Source organism: Meleagris gallopavo, chromosome 7 (assembly GCF_905368555.1).
Source record: "Meleagris gallopavo chromosome 7, MGAL_WU_HG_1.1, whole genome shotgun sequence".
Classification (NCBI taxonomy): domain Eukaryota; kingdom Metazoa; phylum Chordata; class Aves; order Galliformes; family Phasianidae; genus Meleagris; species Meleagris gallopavo.
Genome location: NC_139410.1, coordinates 25,504,321 through 25,521,875, shown reverse-complemented (window position 1 = coordinate 25,521,875; position 17,555 = coordinate 25,504,321). Strand labels below are relative to the sequence as shown.

General features: G+C 39.7%; 1 protein-coding gene across 1 annotated transcript in view; it reads left to right on the top strand.

The window, feature by feature from the left end:
- TFCP2L1 (transcription factor CP2 like 1) overlaps positions 1-16,213 on the top strand; it is a 33,951-nt gene extending 17,738 nt beyond the window's left edge. The window contains exons 5-15 of the mRNA XM_085228062.1: positions 119-225; positions 795-947; positions 2,210-2,320; positions 4,048-4,139; positions 5,733-5,781; positions 5,880-5,973; positions 7,040-7,130; positions 7,782-7,882; positions 8,417-8,559; positions 10,273-10,324; positions 10,778-16,213. Of these exons, the coding sequence (XP_085084188.1) occupies positions 119-225; positions 795-947; positions 2,210-2,320; positions 4,048-4,139; positions 5,733-5,781; positions 5,880-5,973; positions 7,040-7,130; positions 7,782-7,882; positions 8,417-8,559; positions 10,273-10,324; positions 10,778-10,815 (1,031 nt within the window). The 3' untranslated portion in view covers positions 10,816-16,213. The remainder of the gene's footprint in view (positions 1-118; positions 226-794; positions 948-2,209; positions 2,321-4,047; positions 4,140-5,732; positions 5,782-5,879; positions 5,974-7,039; positions 7,131-7,781; positions 7,883-8,416; positions 8,560-10,272; positions 10,325-10,777) is intronic.
- Positions 16,214-17,555: the final 1,342 nt, after the last annotated feature.

The following is a 17,555-nucleotide window of genomic DNA, read 5'->3' as shown; positions in this document are numbered from 1 at the left end:
GTCACAAATAGATATATCGTGGTTGGATTGGCTTTTCACATGCATCTCGTAATTGTATAGAAATGCTTTCTCTTCTTCAATGTAATATTTTTAAAATTTTAGGGGTTTTCTTCTACAGATATTCCGCTGTCAGTTGGAATCTTGGATCCCAGGGCCAGCCCCACGCAGTTGAACACCGTTGAATTTCTGTGGGATCCATCAAAGAGAGCCTCAGCATTCATTCAGGTAAGAGAGAAATGATATTCCTGTTCTAAATACAGCAATGAGGTATCTTACAAAGACCTGGAGGGTTAGGATAGCCAGCACACAAAGAAGAGAGAAAGGTGCTAATGATAGGATACTTTCTAGTTACTTGTTAGTTTTGAAGTAGTATCTGCTCTAGCTGGGCTATTTAGAAGAAAGGAAAAAAAAGAAATCCACATTGATGTTGCTTTCCGAGTATGAGTTCTGTTTGGAGGAAGCTGTTCACAGCCTGTTAGTTTTGCTTGCTGTCCTTGTTCATAAGTATTTCTCATCTGAAATGCAAGCTGTCTGTTTTTAATCTATATGTGGGATTTACTTAAGTCAAAGGATGCTTTTCCTAGTGCCCTGTTTCCCTCTAGGATTCTTATTCTTCTTTTTTCTTTACTTGAGAAACAGAAATGAAAATATTTTGAACCCTTCTGTCTCTTAGTTTCTAAGGAGGAGTCAAAACCTCATGTTCAGGCAACCCTGCAAGTTTAGGGAATCTAAAACTCATTTTTTTTACAGCTTTGAACACTCTCCAGAGATGAGCACAGCTTTTGTTTTCCCAGGTGCATTGTATCAGCACAGAATTTACTCCACGGAAACATGGAGGAGAGAAAGGGGTGCCTTTCCGAGTGCAAATCGACACCTTTAAGCAGAATGAAAATGGTGAATACACAGAACATTTGCATTCTGCCAGCTGCCAGATCAAGGTGTTCAAGGTAAGAAGTAATTTTGGCTTTGACATCAACTAGGTTAAAGAAAGGTTAACAGTTAAATTCAGTTTGTAAACTGTGAAGGAATAGTGCCAATAGCACAGTAAAAAAACAGAACTGGATATGCTTAAAATCTTAAACAGAACTCTTGCACACAAAACAACATAAGCCCTGAACTACACAGCATTTCTAGTTAAATTCCAATAACCTAAGTGTCATGCTGACACTGGTGCCAGTCCACTGTGCCTTGAACAGTATGCACATGGAGATCTGGGCTGTGCAGCTGTCTTAAATAATACTGAATGAAAACCAAGAACTCAAACCTTGACTGGTTGAAATGAAAACCCATCAGATGTCGGTGTGTCGGTGCACAAAATAAATCTCTGTGTAATACAGCTGACTAGTGTCTAGAAGCCATTGCCTTTTACTAGTTCTTGTCCTGAAGGTGATGTATAGGAAGGTAGCTCTGCTATAGCAGAGAGATTGGGACTAGATGGTCTTAAAGGTCCCTTCCAACCCAAACCATTTTATGATTCTGTGATTCTGTGTATCATCAGCGATACAAAACATAGTCCAGATACTAGGGAATATAGATGATGTTTTAAATCATTTTGAGTCAACATATTATGCTGATGATTTTCAGGATATATCCACTGTGTTTGAGTGTCTCCAGGCAATTAAGAAAGAATGGGCATTGCCAGTTTCTTTGATTCGATCTTCCATAAAGAATGAGAGCATAACTTGGAGATCTTAAATACCCTTTGCTTTTTGCCACACAATTTCTCTCATTGCTACTTGGAGGAGAGAAAGACGATTGTGTACATCTCCAAAGCTCCTAAATGGACATGGCAAACATGGAGCCACTTAACAACAAGATTTTTATAGCCCTCTTTGCTTGAAGGGTCTGCTGCTCCACTTCTTCTCCTACAAGAAATGTCTTTCCTGTACCTGAAGGGGTGGTGCAAAAGCAGTTGAAATGCATAACTTAGAGGGTTCGTAATCTGAAATAGTTATTAAATCTCAAGATTGTGGTCAATTTATTTTGGAATTGCAGTAGGAGTTAATTGGGAGGGGATGGTGTTATAGAAACAGTTGAGATGTTAGATTAATTTTTCTGTCTGGAGAATGCAGATCTGGTCTTGCTCCGTATGTGGAGCCCCCATAAATCTTAAGGAGTCTTCTGTGAACAGATCAGAAAAAATCTTTTGGCTTCTGTTTTCAAACTTGTAATACTTGGCATAAGGCAAAGCTTGTGCTTGTGCTTATAGCCTAAAGGAGCAGACAGAAAACAGAAGACTGACAGGGAAAAAATGGAGAAGAAGACCACCCAAGAGAAGGAGAAGTATCAGCCTTCCTATGAGACAACTATTCTCACAGAGGTAAAATGTTTTAAATGTATGTTGTACTACTTCAGCATATTGGGAAACAGATTTCAGAGCAAATGCAGTCTAACTGAGCCTTGGAGATTCTTGTGGGAACTGTTACACCAAGATCTGATGGAAACAGAGGGCTTGGTGAGATTATAACATGTCTCTCACTGCTGAAGTTTATAAAAGATGTCAAACTTTCCTATGTTTCAGGGTATAAACCAGCCCTTTACAGCCTGTGTTTAAAAGAAACATTTTTCTATCCTCTGCCTTGCTTCTGGGCACTTGTTATGGCACACAGATGCCAACTGTATGAGGTATTTTCTTCAGAACTGTCTGGCACAGGCTCGTGTTGGACATGGGGCCACTGAACACATGAATAGCTTGACTGATTAAATTATCAGTCTGCTTTTCTGCAATTGTTCCTTGGAGGCTACTGTCACATACCAGCTCTTAGAAGATTCTGGCTCGCTCTCTAGGAATATCTGACTGTCTTATGTTCTATGGATGTGACCGTCTTCCAGCATAGAGGTTAACGTGTTAACCCCTGTCCCCTCATTGCAAAGATGTACGTATGAGCTCATCCCAGGCTGCAGAATTACTAAGCAAAGGGGTTCAAAACAATAGTTTAAAAGCACTGTTCAGTCTCGCTATGGGAATGTTTTGTAGTTTAATTCTTTTTTATTATTATTATTTTTTTTATTTTGAAGTAGCTTGCTGGACTTCTGAAATTGAGGATTTTTTTCTTAATTTAAGTAAACTTCCCATGAGATCCAGCCCCTCCCACTCAATTTTCCTCAAGTTGCCAGAAGCAACCAGGGTGTTTTCTAACTCACCATGGTGATTGTTAATGAGGCTCTTGTGTACACAGACTTAATTCTACTGAGTTGGCAGATCCTAAACTCTTGCTATTAGCTCTGATACACTTTGACATATTGCACAGGGAAATGTGGGTTGCTAAAGAGTTAAATATTTGCTAGTGCTGTATGTGGAGATAATAAAACTCCAAAACTCCAGCTTGTCTTCTTTTAATCGTTACAAACAAGGATCCTGCAGAGCATTTTCTTGAGCTCTTGATGGCAGGGGCTTCTACAGGGCTAGATTTCTCCACTGATTACTGTGGCATAAATACAGAGCAGAGTCACCAGCTCTAGCTGGTTGCTCTGGCTTTATGATGAAGTATAGAATTTGTCCTGAGTTTGTGAAGGCTTTTAGTAGCTTTGTGTCTGTTTTATCTTAAACTTTTTCTTATGTAATAAGCATTTATATCTTGAGCTTTTCAACTAATAGCCAAAGGTTTTAACAGGCTGGTTCAAATTCTGCTTTTTCACTGGTATAAACCTGAAGCAATGCCACTGGAGCGTATTTGTCACTCTTGCCTGGATTTAATTAGGGATGCATAATTGAGACCAGTGGTATTTCTGTATCATTGCTGCTTTCAGTCTGAGTTGACTTACTGGCGTTGCTCTGACTTACAGCTGTGCACACTTTGGCCCAGTGTTATTTGGGGACAGGCTTTGTGAAATGGGAGAAATGTGGAATGCACAACTGGAATCAATCTGGCCCCCTGACAGCCTGCTTGGAGTGCAGCGTAGGATCCATGGCCCGTCTCCTCCTCCCAGCAGGAGCGATGAGCTGAAGTTAGTGGTGTGGCAACAGCATGAATGTGGTATGAGAGGAGAATCAAATTCTTTATTTCCAACCTCATGAAAGTATCCCTGCTGCCTTTCTTCCAACAGTGCTCTCCTTGGCCAGATCTGCCTTATCAAATGAACAGTGCTCCATCTCCAAGCTACAACAGTTCTCCAAACAGTTTCAACCTTGGAGATGGGTATGTAACAAATAAATGCTTTATCTTTTCTGTTGATATGGTATCCTTAGGGTATGTTTCATGTATCCAGGCATTTCATATCCTGGAAGAGTTCAAGGAGGAGTTTAGCTTCTGAGCACCCTTCCTAGAAAAGGAGAGAGATTTTTCACGAAGATATTAAGACCTTGCAGGCAAAAATTCCCCATAATGCAGAAGCGTGTTTGTATGCCCACTGCTTGTGTGATGGCTGGGAAGTGATCATCAGAGAACCACCAGGGCAACTCCCACCATGAATTTCCTCTCTTACTTTTCTGTGGAGGTCAGGAAACGCACTATGCACTGTTCCAGCAATTCCTACTATCTTCCAACAATAGTGTGAGGGGCATTCGGCATCTCTTCAGAGCTGGTATTACTCCCTTTTTATCTTTAGATGGTGAGTTGCATTCCCAATTGAATGGGATTTCAAGAATCTGTATGGAGGAGTAAAACAACCTGAATTCTAAGAAACCATTTAAGGATGAAGGATAAAAAGTAGATGTGTTTAATTCATTAATACTGCCATCATAAAGAAATAATTTTAATGGTTCTAAAATATGCAAGATGATTGTTGATGGCTGAAATACACAGCAGTGAACCTCAGTATCTCTGAGTCATCTCTGCAACACATTTTCCCTTAGTACTTTGGTGTAGTACTTAGTATATGTATTCCCATATAAGTTGTTAATTAATTGATGTCGTGCCACAGATTTTCAGTGAGCAACTTCAACCTATGGATAAAGACAAGCACTGAAATGGCAGAAAGCATTGTTAGCAGAGAGAACTCTTGAGCATTTTTTTAGCCAGTGGTAGATTATTAATCCTATGGGAAAATGCTCGGATTGGATATTACGAAAAATTTATTCTCTGAAAGAGTGGTGAGGTATTGGAACAGGCTGCCCAGAGTTGGAGTTGTTGTCCCTGGAGGTGTTCAAGAAAAGGGTAGATGTGGCACTGAGGGTTTAGTAGGCATGGGGGATGGGTTGATGGCTGGAGTAGATGATCTTAGTGATCTTTTTTAACCTTAATGATTCTATGAAAATCCTATCAATATTTTGAGAGAGTCTATTTGAAATGTGTTTTTGTCTAATGCAGGTAACTTGCAGCTTACTATGTTTAAAATAACACCAGGGCTGAATTAGAAGGCCCTTTATTATTCAAATTTAGTAAGAATTGCTGTTAGACAATGTTAGAGGGTTTCTTGCTCATAGAATTGTTGATTTCAGCCATGCTGGTGGGTTACAACTTGTGTAATTAGATGGGGTCACGTTATTAAGTCACTTGTATGGAATACCTTGAATGAGATCACTGAACTGAGGTTTTTCTCTCAGTGTTGAGTAGGAGCTCAACTGAGCAACAAAAAACTCAAGCAGATATTCAATCAGTTCTTTTTTGTCCTTGGTCTGGATTTTGGGTATCTTTTTTAAAAATGTGATAGAGGTGAAAGCCAAGTTGATATGTAACTTGTAACAGTTGAACCAAATAGAGGAGGGGGAGGAGGTTGGGCACTGCAATGCAAAATTTAAAATAACGTTTTTGTTTTTTTTTTCTCTTCCAACTTCATACAATTTTTTTTAGCAACAGTTCTCCAACCCACCAAGTGGAGCTCCTGCCTCCCAGCAATGATGTAAGTATTTGAGATCATGTTAATGTGGTGCTTTTCTTTTTTAGGACACTGGTGAACACAGTTCATTTCAAGACCTTCTTATTCTTTTTGCAATGTAGCATCTCCTTCCTTCTGCTTCTATTCAAGATGCCCAGCAGTGGCTTCATCGTAATAGGTTCTCTCCATTCTGTAGACTCTTCTCAAGTTTTTCTGGTGAGTTTAAATAATCTAATTATTTTGTCTTTATTCTCTCTTGTAAGTCCAGCTCGTGCTACCTATCAGTAGCATCTGCTGCTGGCCAGTGTTGGTGGGTTCACTGATCTGATCCAGTATACTTGTTCTTTTGTTCTTAGATTGCTTAGCATTTGCTAAAACATATATTGTAGAAATAGAAGTTGGAAGGAACTTCTTGAGTTCTTTAGCTCCAACACATTGCTTGAAGGAAATCCAGTTGGATCAAATTGCTTAGGGCCATGTGCAGTTGCATTCCTAGTACCTCCAAGGCTGGGCAATCCATGATTTAGACTAGATATCAGGAAGAAATTCTGTACTGTGAGGGCTGGTGAGACTCTGGAACAGGTTGCCCAGTGAGGCTGTGAATGCCCCCTTCCTGGAAGCATTCAAGGCCAGGCTGGATGGGGCTGTGAGCAACCTGGTCTAGAGGGAGGTGTCCTGCCTATAGCAGGGGGTTGGAACTAGATGATCTTAAAAGTCCCTTCCAACTTAAACCATTCCATGATTCTGTGATCTGTATAATCTCTTCAAATACTTCATTACTCTTGTAGTGAAAAAAAATTCCCTTTTACCTGATCTGTATTTTTTCCATCTTCCAACTTCCATTTGCTGTCTCTTGCCCTGTCACTGTGCACCTTTCAGAAGAGTCTGGCTCCATCTTCGCTGTACCCTTCTGTTAGGTTGTTGTACACAGTAGTAAGATGGTGGAATGGGGTAGTATTAAAGACACTGAAGCCTTGAGGGGCCTTTCTCTGAGGCAGTCTGGTGAATGTGGCAGTCAAAAAAAATTGAGACATTTAATGAAGCTTGGTTCTGTATTGGCTTGAATATCTTCCTGTGGACCACTGCTCTTTTGATGGCTTCTTGCACTCTATTTCTCAATGATTGATTTGTAGCGTACAACTCTCTGAATTTGCAGCCTGTCCAATCTATCTAGTTTAACTTTGTGGATTCCCTTTCCCTTCTCTCTTCTGTTGCCCATACATGCAATTTGGAAGCTAAGATTTGCTTAACTTCTGAAAAAAAATCAATTTGAAATATGTAGGTGCTGACTTACTGAAGATGTCCAAAGAAGATTTTGTTCAAATCTGTGGGCCTGCTGATGGAATTCGGCTGTTTAATGCAATCAAAGGAAGGTTTGTACTTCTTCCTTCCTACTTTCCTTGTTATGGCAGCACCAATTGATATACCTCTATTGTTTATTATAAGTTAATCCTAGAGCTGTAGCACTTAGACCTCCTTTTAACACCTCAAAAGGTAGTTTTAAAGGCTGGAGATGATAATGGTATTCAAATTCAAGCAGAGATCAGAAATGCTACCAAACTCTCACCCGTGTTAAAAATGAAGCAGTATAATGTGGATCTCCAGTGGTTTATTTGCTATCAGCTGATAGTTTGCGTCTATTTCACACGCGACATATAAAACAAAAGAACAAAAAAATAAATCAAATGACTCTAAAATTTAATTTAAATGGCAACAACATCTTAAATTCTTCATCTGGTCAGAATTTAAATCAGTAAAGAAGGGTTTGATGAACTGCTTTGCAAATGCTGAATACTGTTTATTCTTATCCATCCCTGAAGGAGGTTAAGGTGCTCTACAATCTGCCACCACCTCCCAAAGGGCCTTTACCAGACCTCCTACATCGTTTAGCCATCAGAATCAAGGCTATTCTTCTTAGTTGGTTATTTATGCACAGTCTGGATGATTCTATCTTTCAGTGTTTGGGGCTGAGCGGAACAATTTTAGGTCTTAGTAACTCATTACTATCTTTTAATAATCCATAGAAATGTAAGGCCCAAGATGACAATTTATGTCTGTCAAGAACCAGAGCAAAACAGATCCCATCTCCACCAAAAACGAGAGAATGGAGATGGCAGTCTTTGTGGTAAGCTTTTATGTATGGATTTTGTTTTCTGAAAAGACTACTTTCTGCCTGAGCTCCGTTGCATGGTACAGCTTGGTATCCTACGTGTTTAAAGAAGCCCCTTTTATCCCAGTTTTGATTCTGTTAGGTTATAACATCTAATAAAATAATACTTCTATGAAACATCTCATAATGTATTTTTCTACTTATCAGAAGCTTAAAATATCAAAATTTAAAAGTAGATTATCCAACAATACTAACATCCCTATAAGATTATTATTTTTTTGTGCCCTATGATACAAGTTTTCATTAGTCCCTATGATTTTCTCTGGGCAAATTTGACATGGGTCTTATTTGCCTGATGAACCCAAATATTAACTATTCTACAAATCATCAAGTGGCTTATTTGGATCATCTTTCAATGTACTAAGCTTGCTTTCTTACTGTCAGGATTTGAACCTTGATCTTAAACCCATTTGGTGATATTGAACATCTTGGTGTTATCTGTAATTATTATTCTATAATTACTCTATAATTACTTTCAACTTGTTGCAGTATATCATGCAATCTTCTTGGAAGAGCTGACCACCTTGGAATTAATGGAGAAGATTGCAAACTTGTACAGCATTTCTCCTCAGCAGATAAATCGAATCTATCGTCAGGGACCCACAGGGATCCATGTATTAGTGAGCAATGAGGTAAGGGTTTAAAGCAAACTATCAGAGCTGTAACAGCTGTCTGACTTCTTGAAGTAAGAATGAGCTTTTCAATTATGGAATGAATTTTTGAGGAAACTTTGCAAGATCATCAATCCCAAAAAGTTAAAGCAACTTATATCATTCATGCATAACATTGACTTTGGTGTGATTTTTAAAGTTTTTGCGTTATTAGAACATATATTTCCTTTTTGGCTGCTTAAACAAATTCCTAAATGAAGATCTGAAGTGAGATCCTTTAGAAATAAATAGGAAAGTTTTCTGGAGAAGACAAGTTTGCAAATCTTTAGGGCAATTAGTCTTACATCTTGGCCAGTCATTAGAGCCAAGTAATGACTGGCTGACTACCAGGTCAGAGTTAGCGCTGTGTAAATGTGCACTGTGATTTCATGAACCTCTGCTAACTGCTTGTGTCCCATTTTATGATGGCTTAATTTAGTCCATTCCATTAACTTGTAGGTTAATAGCGAGTTGCCCTTCTTCCTCTTTTTCGCCCCCTTAAATGACTTGCTCATTAATGCAGCAGAATCACTTAGGGAGCTTCATATGTAAGAAACATTTTTAAAACAAATGAAGCAGAGCATAGGTCTCAACAGGAGCCTAAAATGAAGGGCGTAATGCTTATTCCTGAAGTCTCCTTGCTATTTCAGCCTGATTAAATCTGAAACCTTAATGCTTTATGGACGTGAAGTGCTTGAAGGCAACTCTTGGTAGGGGAATTGCCTGAACTAACTTGGGTATAAGGCTCTAACTATTTACTTAAGTCAATTATTAACAATGCCTATTGCTTTATTTTTTATTTTGTGAGGTTGCTTTTTTTTTTTCCTTGTTCTGGTAGTGTAGTGGCAAGAGTGAGGCGCTGTATGAATGTACTTCATGCATCATTAGATGCAGGCACATAGACTGGCCAGTGAAGTTTGATTTGCAGGAGCAGGTGAAGAGGGTGTTTATTGTGAGAGCTTGCAGGTGGAAAGTGCTCTACTCTATATACTGAATATTGTTCAGTAGTTAGGAGAAAGGTTTTGAATAAAGCTGGATTCTCTGGCTGATCATAGAGAGATTCTGATCACCTCCATTAACCACTGAGTCACAGCATTTCCAGCTACTGTCTGGCCAAAATAACTGGTTGGACACTTCTGAAATGACTTCATATTAACAATATTTCTTTACTCAGTAAGGAGCATATTTCTCAGGGCTGGACACCTCTGGGTATTATCCCAGAGCCTAATGTAAACACAACTGAGTTTTATGGTGCTGCTGAATGTGTGCATGTATACACACACCTGTGTGTATGCGTGTATTACGCTTGCTGGCTTTTAGGAGAGGGCCTGTCTTCAGACTGAAATGGTGTAGCATCATTTAAAGATTATGTCTCTTAATGGACTTAATAGATTAGCTGGAGTGTTGAAAGAAATTACAGGATCAGGAGCTGCAAATAGGATGGGTAAAATGCTGAACCAGCCAGATCAGTTCCAGGCAAAGCACTTCAATGTAAGTTTCTCTTAAGCACATTAGCAGCTGCAAGGACCTCATGTAATCACTCATGTACCTCTAATAATCTATGGACAGGATTGCTGAGAAATATATGGACACTAGGTTTTGTTTAATAACTTTTCTTTAAAGTTGGTATTGACACTGAAAGAAACTTGAATTAAATGGCTAAAAACATTGTGGTTTTTTTCTTCTTCCCTTCAGATGGTGCAAAACTTCCAGGATGAATCTTGTTTCGTTATCAGCACATTAAAAGGTAAATATTGGTGCTCTTATTACATGTTTCTAAAGATATTTTTTCTGTTCAGTGGAACTAAACTTTTTCACAAACTCAGTGCTGGTGTCCTGAAGAGGAAATTAATGTAATTTTTGAAGGAAGTCAAGAAGTTGCATCAATTTACTGATAGACTGATATGTATTTTCCTTTGTTACACTGTTACAAGATTTCCATAATTCCACCAACACCTCTGACATAAATGAGCAGAAAGTCTTAAAGCAAAGAGGAATGCTAGTATGTTATTGTTGTTTTTTGTTTTTTGTTTTAATGTAAATGATGTAAATGCTTTGACCTAGATGTTCAGCATTGAATGTTGTGACTGGATTGTGGAACAAGAATGCAAACTAGTGAAAACTAAGAAAATCTGGAGTTATTCATCCGTGTTGTTTTCTAAAATCGATGAAAAAATGCTTTGCATTTTCTTTGTTACAGCTGAAAGCAATGATGGCTACCACATCATTTTAAAATGACCCTGCTGCACAGAAAGACTTTGACAGCCTAAAATTTAGTGCCTCACTGAGATTGCTACAACTTAGACTGGAAACATGAAGAACCTTCTGGATAAAATGCTCCTATGAACTAAGAATTACCAAACAGCTTAAGGAAAAACTTACTTTTGCAGATATTCTTTTTTTCTTTTTTTTTTTCTTTGTTTTGAACCTGAAATTGAGAACACTCTCAAAGCTTGTACATGTTTCTTCCTCCCTCCCTTCCTCTACGGTCTTAAAAACTGAGGTTTCTGCATATTGCTTAGAAACATCTGCCTTGTACTAAAGGGAAAGATAAACAAAAAAACATTCTCTAGACCCCTTGTGGTTGGGTGAATTGATTTATTTACAGTGCTGAATGTGGCTTTTTTTTGTTTTGTTTTTATTTTGGCTTTCACCACACACCCCATTGCAGATGAACATAGGCTCCCTGGAGATCCTCTTTCACTCTTTGAGGTGGAAGGCTTGGGGCTTAATCCTGCATCAGCAATGATCTTAGCAATGCAGAGAATAGAATTGATGCCCAGTCCCTACTCAGAGTGTCAATCCTGGAAGCTTGCAATTAGCTGCTTTCCACCTGTAGATATGCTTAAAATCCAGAGACCTTGGTCTGACCTGACAGCTTCTTTAATACCCATCCAACAGAACAGCTTTGCAGGGTTCAAGGGGGAATGTACAAACTGAGGTGAGCAGTTCAGTACTGTATTCTATCTTGAGCTTTAAAATAGTCTCCTTGAATTGAGTGTACGAGGATTTACCAAGGAAACGTTTTGAATATTGAAAGCTACAGAGCTGTTGACAAATTCATACCATGGGTTTATTCCACGCTACAAAGTCTTAATTAACTGCTATCTTTAACTGTAACTGGGAATTAGATTTTTTGATCTTAGTTAGTAGTTAGGAGGAAAAAATTAGTACAGTATGTAAAACAGTGTTTAGATTGAGCATGGGTAATGGATCATCTTAGTTGCTGCTTCTTGTATTCTTGTTTTTTCACTCTTGTCTTCTGTTTCAAATAATCTCAACTATTCTCAACCCCACCCTCTCATGGTCTTTTGGGAAACATCCAGGCTCCATTTAGCTAAAAAAAGTGGCTTCCACTGATGTCCAAAGGCAAACTGAATCACACCTTTCTTGCATGGAGAAAGTCTTCTGTTTTTTTGGCAGGTAATTAATAAGGCTGTCTCCCAAACCAAATGGCTATCTAGCATCAAACTGTTCTACTTGAATCTTTCATTTCACCTGGGTTGCAAGCTGAAATACCAAAAACGTTCCTGGAATGGAATTTTTTTTTTTTTAATGAGAAATAATCCGTTGAAAAACGCTAAATAAAATGTTCTAGCGTTTTGAAATGGAAATATTTAATTAAATCCACTTGACCCTTAATGCAGCATGGGTTTCAGCTACTGTTGCAGACCTCAGAAATTACCATTCAAGTGCCTTGAGCGCCATGTCTCCCTTGGGGTTCAGCTCTTTGGCTGGATGTCAGATCCCATGATGTGCTTACTGTGGGTTCATCAAAGGGAGAATGCGTCACGAAGGCTGGAGGGGTGCCCGGGAGCTCAGCCTTCTGGGAGAGAAGGGGACGAGCAGCCTGTGAATTACAGCTCCCAGCTGACACTGGAGAAATTCGGACAGACACGGACGGATATTTTTTTCTGACAGAAATGATGCGTTTCAAATTTTCCCTACAGAAATAAAGAGCAAAATACTGAGAAAAGCAACAGTTTTTTCATTAAAAACATCAAGTTTTGTGCAAAAACAACCACCCATCCCTACCAGTTTCTTTACACCAAAAATAATACTGGAATAGAAAACTATGTTACAATGGGAAAAGCTTCAGCCAACTTCTCTAATTGCATACTTAGGCACGGTCTTGCACAACTGGCTGTCCTGATGCTCCATGAATTGTAGCATTTCTCTGAAGTGACTCTCAGGCTTTGGGGCATGGCAATTCCACCCCTTGAAGTAAGTGAAGGAACTTGAGGCTGCTTTGTTAAGGACCAGGCGGTGTAGGTGAGGAGGTTGCAAGTGGTTTCATGAGGTGAGGTGTGGCCAAACAGTGGCTGGGGGAGTCTTTGGGGGAAAAAATGCCCTTTGGGAAGATGGAAAACATCATCTTTCTGAGAGAAAGCTGAGGCCACATGAAACTTGACTCTTGCGTTGAAGTGAAACTGCAGCTGAAGGGGAGCCCATGTGTGATCAAAACCTTTATTTCTGATAAAACACTGGAACAGGCTTCTTAGAGAGGTGGTTGTTTCCCTATGCCAGTGAGTGGACGTTTGGACAATGCCCTCTGTAACACACTTTAACTTTTGACTAGCCTGCAGTGGGCAGGCAGTTGGACTAGGTGATCTTAGAAGGTCCTTTTCAAGTGAACTATTCTATTCCTTTCTGTCTTCTCTGATTGGAAAGTTCTTGCTGGCCTTTGTGTCACTTAAGCAGGTAGGTGTTTTGTCCCAAGGCGAGCTACAGTGGAAGGTGGACCCTCCCCTGCAGCTACCCTCTCAGCTCAAAACTCCCCTAAAGAAGGTGGGGGGAGTTTCTTCCAGTACGCACTTGCTGCCAAGTGATGTAGGCACTACAGAGCTACGTCTGTTTTTCCTTCATCTATCCCTTTTCTGTCACTGCTCTGAGGAAAGTAAAGTACATAAATGATAGAAGTTGTGGTTATTGACCTGGACTGAATGATGTTGTAGATGTTCCTTATTCTGTCTGCAAGGCATACGTGTCACCAGGCACTGCAGCCTGCTCTGCATGCCACTGCATACGTGCCATTGTGTACCAGGGCTGTTACCTCTTTTCTTTTATGGAAGGTGCTTCAGAAGATTGGCTATGTTTTTTCATGCTTTCTTGTAATATTGGACCAGTATTGTATATCTGGCATAGCTGTGCATACAACTCAGAGAGGTGAATCTGACCTGATGAGAGCGATTTAAAAGGCTCATTGGAGTTGGTAGGAAGAGTGTAGTCAGTAGCTGATTCACTTGCACATGGTGGCCCTGAAATTCTGGGGACATGGCAATACTGAAACACAGCAGTGCAAAGGAAGGACAGAGACAGCGTTTCTCTCAAGGTTAGGAACTAAGGACTGTTCACTTATTTTTGAAGAGTATAACTTGTTCTTAGTTATTTTAGAAACAAATCTTGCTACAAAGAAGTATATGCAGAAGTCCTAATGCTATTTCAGTAGCACTTGCTTGGTTAATTCTGAACGCAAATAACTCTGTTAGGGCTTCATTACATTTAGATTCTTTAAATCAAATGATTTTATACTGATGTAAGGACAAATTTGACAATATATCTTCTTGTCCTTTCCATACTGTAAGAAGGTATTCCAGAGTAAACAATTATATAGAGTAGGAATACTGTCTTACTAAGTGGGCTCTACTGTTTTTATCTATGTTAGCTTATTTGTTAAGCTGTGTAACTAATGTGTATGTAAGGCTTATGCTTACTTGACGGAGTTGAACCTAGTCCTTGCTGAGCTTTTGTCCCAACAGAAACTTGGAGGCTTGTGTTCCAGTAGCATACATACCGATAAAGATCTAGACACCAACTAGCTCGGACAAGTTACTTTCACTTGTTGCATCTCTGGGTGTTAGGAAAACCTTCTCTTCAAGAATAAAAGAAGCACAAATAATTAATCTGAGATAAATGTCTAAATTCTACATAGTCTAAGGGTATGGGAGATAAGTCCCTTTCCCTGCGATTAATGGGGTTTTGCATTTACACTGCTCTTAAGTGCAGTCTTTTTTATTTATTTTTTTTTTCAGTCTCTAATTCTTTGTTCAAAAGTAGGAATTGAAACCTCCCCCTCAAAGTAATTTAAATGAAACTTTTTTAGCTCTGCAGATGCTTATCAGCTCTGGGTGGTACAAGCTTTAACAAGTAGCGTGATGTCCCAGCCTGTCCTCTTCTCAGTGGGCTCTCCTAGAACATAAGCCTACGAGTAAAAGTGGGCCTGCTGGGGATGAAAGAATAGAAGAATAGGTGAATTGAATAAAATATAAAAAATAATTCAATTTAGAAAATACTGAAGTTTTCATCATCTTGGTGTGAGATGTACTGAACTGAACTTTCAGGATTTGCAGGTGGTGAAAAGATTCTTGCAGCTGAGAAGTTCTGAGTGGCACTCTCCTTATAATGTAACATATACATATTTATGCATATAGACATATACACATACATGCTGTATTGTTTCACACATATCTGTGCTGAGTACTCGTGTCCTTTAAGTGGTACTCTACTTTGTTTAACTGCAGCTCGATGTAAAGAACTCTTGTTGATCAAGCTTTGAAGTCCAGTCATTTTGGGGTAGAAAAAGTCTACAATAGAAGCTCTGGGTGATTTGGGCATGGAACACTTGGAGTCATGTAAACTTTATGAATTTCTGCAATATAAATTCCAAGCCTTGGTGAAGATGAGTACGTTCTTGAGCTAACACTGCAGCTTTATATTACAGCTTCTGAGAATTAGTTAAGGATAAATTGGTGGCCCAATGCTTTTAAGTTAGTAAGAGTTACTCCCTAAGCAGAATATCTGTACAGTGACTTTCCTACCTTGATGTTATATTGCTTAAGCATTGGCTGTAATTCTAGCAACTGCCTGGTGGATGACTGGGACAGTTCTTTTTGTCTCTGTTCTCATTTTTTGACTGTTCTCAGAAAAATAGTTGTATTCAGACTGTGGCTTGCCTTTCTCCTTCAGTTATGAAATGGTTTTACCCTATGCTAGTAGTGCACGTATTTTCTTAAGATTATAACCTGCTTGACAGTACAGGGTACTGCTCCAAATGGGGAGTATGCATTTGGTGTCGATCATTGCTCCTGTGGGTGAATATCAGAAGGCAGACTGGAGGTGTATTTCAGTATCTTTGCCTCTGTTTAAAAATAGGTTAAGCTGGTACCTAATTTTTTGTGCATTTCTGATTTCTACCTATTTTTTTTTTCTTTGCCATCCCTCAAAATACTTCTGCTCTGTGTGGGGAGAGCAGGTAAGCAGCCAGTGTGCCTACTTTTTTTCCTTAAGTAGCCTGCTGTTTTACCAGTTTGCTTGGGGCAAGTGTTTGTCTTTCAAAGGGCTATGGGAGTTACTTCTCATCATTGACAATGCAGCCATTGGAGATGGGCGAGGCTGACCCCAAAGTTAGCGTGATGGGTGATGGTGAATAGAGGAGGATGGGTTGGAGGCTGAGGTGTACCAGTTGTGAGTAAATACTGCCACACTTTTTGTCTTATAGTTTGTTTGGTTTTTTTTGTACATGAATTAAAAAAAAAAAAAAGCATATTTTGCACTGGCTATTGTACTGTTGTGCAGAAGAAATCTGTATCTAGAATCTGTGCTCCAGTCAAAATGCAAATAAACCTGTTTGTAAGAAGCCTGTGTTTCGTTTCTGCTCTGCTTGGCATGGATGTGTGCAGGAGAGCCATGTGTTGCAGCCACGTGGTGCTGAGTGCCCTCTCAAAATCAACAGGAGAGAAGTCTGCACAGTGCTGGGGAAGGAGGGTTGGCCATAGCAAAATGTCCTGCAGCCATCTCTTCTTGTTGGGACTGGCTTCATTTCTCAGTGATACAATGCAGAAATAAGATTGTGTATAATCTGTGAGGCCTGCTAAATGCAGGCACTGGGAGGGAAGCTTACAAGAAAAAGACCTCCTTGGGAACACGCCTGGAAGCTGTGGTTATGACTGGACGGGAGCTGAAAAGAGCTGGTCGTGGGTGAGGAGATCTATAGTCCAAGGGTAGAGCTCCTAAGCCAAAGCTGCGGCTTAATCTCATATAAATCCTCAACAGCAAGCAAACATTTCAAAATTAATTTTCCAATTTATAAAACAATGCAATCTTTCAGTTGAAAGTATTAGTCCCAACTATGGAGCAGGCAGAGGAATAACATTCCTCATTCTCATTCTTCGAAAGGAGCTGAATGCTTCCAGGCTTACCTGTGTAGGACCTACTTGATTCTGCAATGATTTCTGCATCTATTTTTAGTATATTACAGCAAGGACTGTAAGAAGAGAGGTGCTAGAAACCTTACGTTGGATGGCCTTGAGCACATGCAATGCTGGGAGGAGTTTCTTCATGAAAGAGTTATCAAAGTCTATCATCTTCCCCAAGGAAAAAATTCTGGATGATTGGCACTACTTTGAGAATTAAGATATCCATGACATCACCCAGTAGTTTAACTCACAGGAGTAAAATCAGGGAAAACTTGAGTAAAAAACAAGAGGCTGTGTGGCAGTAGAGGCTCAGCATGAGAGCATGGAGGCTGCATACATTAAGGACAGCGCTAAGGACAGGAATAGTGACCCCCCCAGCTCCCTGGGGAGCCTGTGCCAGTATGTCACTGGATGGGCTGGAGCTGAAGCCCACATAAAAAAATGGTCCCCAGCCCATCCACCACAGCAAATTCAAGCAAACCCACCACCATTAGTTGACAGCGACTAAGGCAGTGAAGCAACTTAGCTTTCACTCATAACACAGCATGAATCAGTTTTAGTGCCACAGGGACAAAGTGGCAATACACTGTTGACTCACTGCAGAGTCATCTGGCTGGTAGCACATGACTTGTTAAGCAACCTGCAAGGAAAATAGGCATTGCTCCTCTTGTGTTGCCTCTAAGGCAGCGTGATGCCAGTTTGCAGAGCAGCCATGGAGAGCCACACATACCAGGAGGTGGATATGATGACCACCACTAAGTAACAATAATCTATGACCTTTTG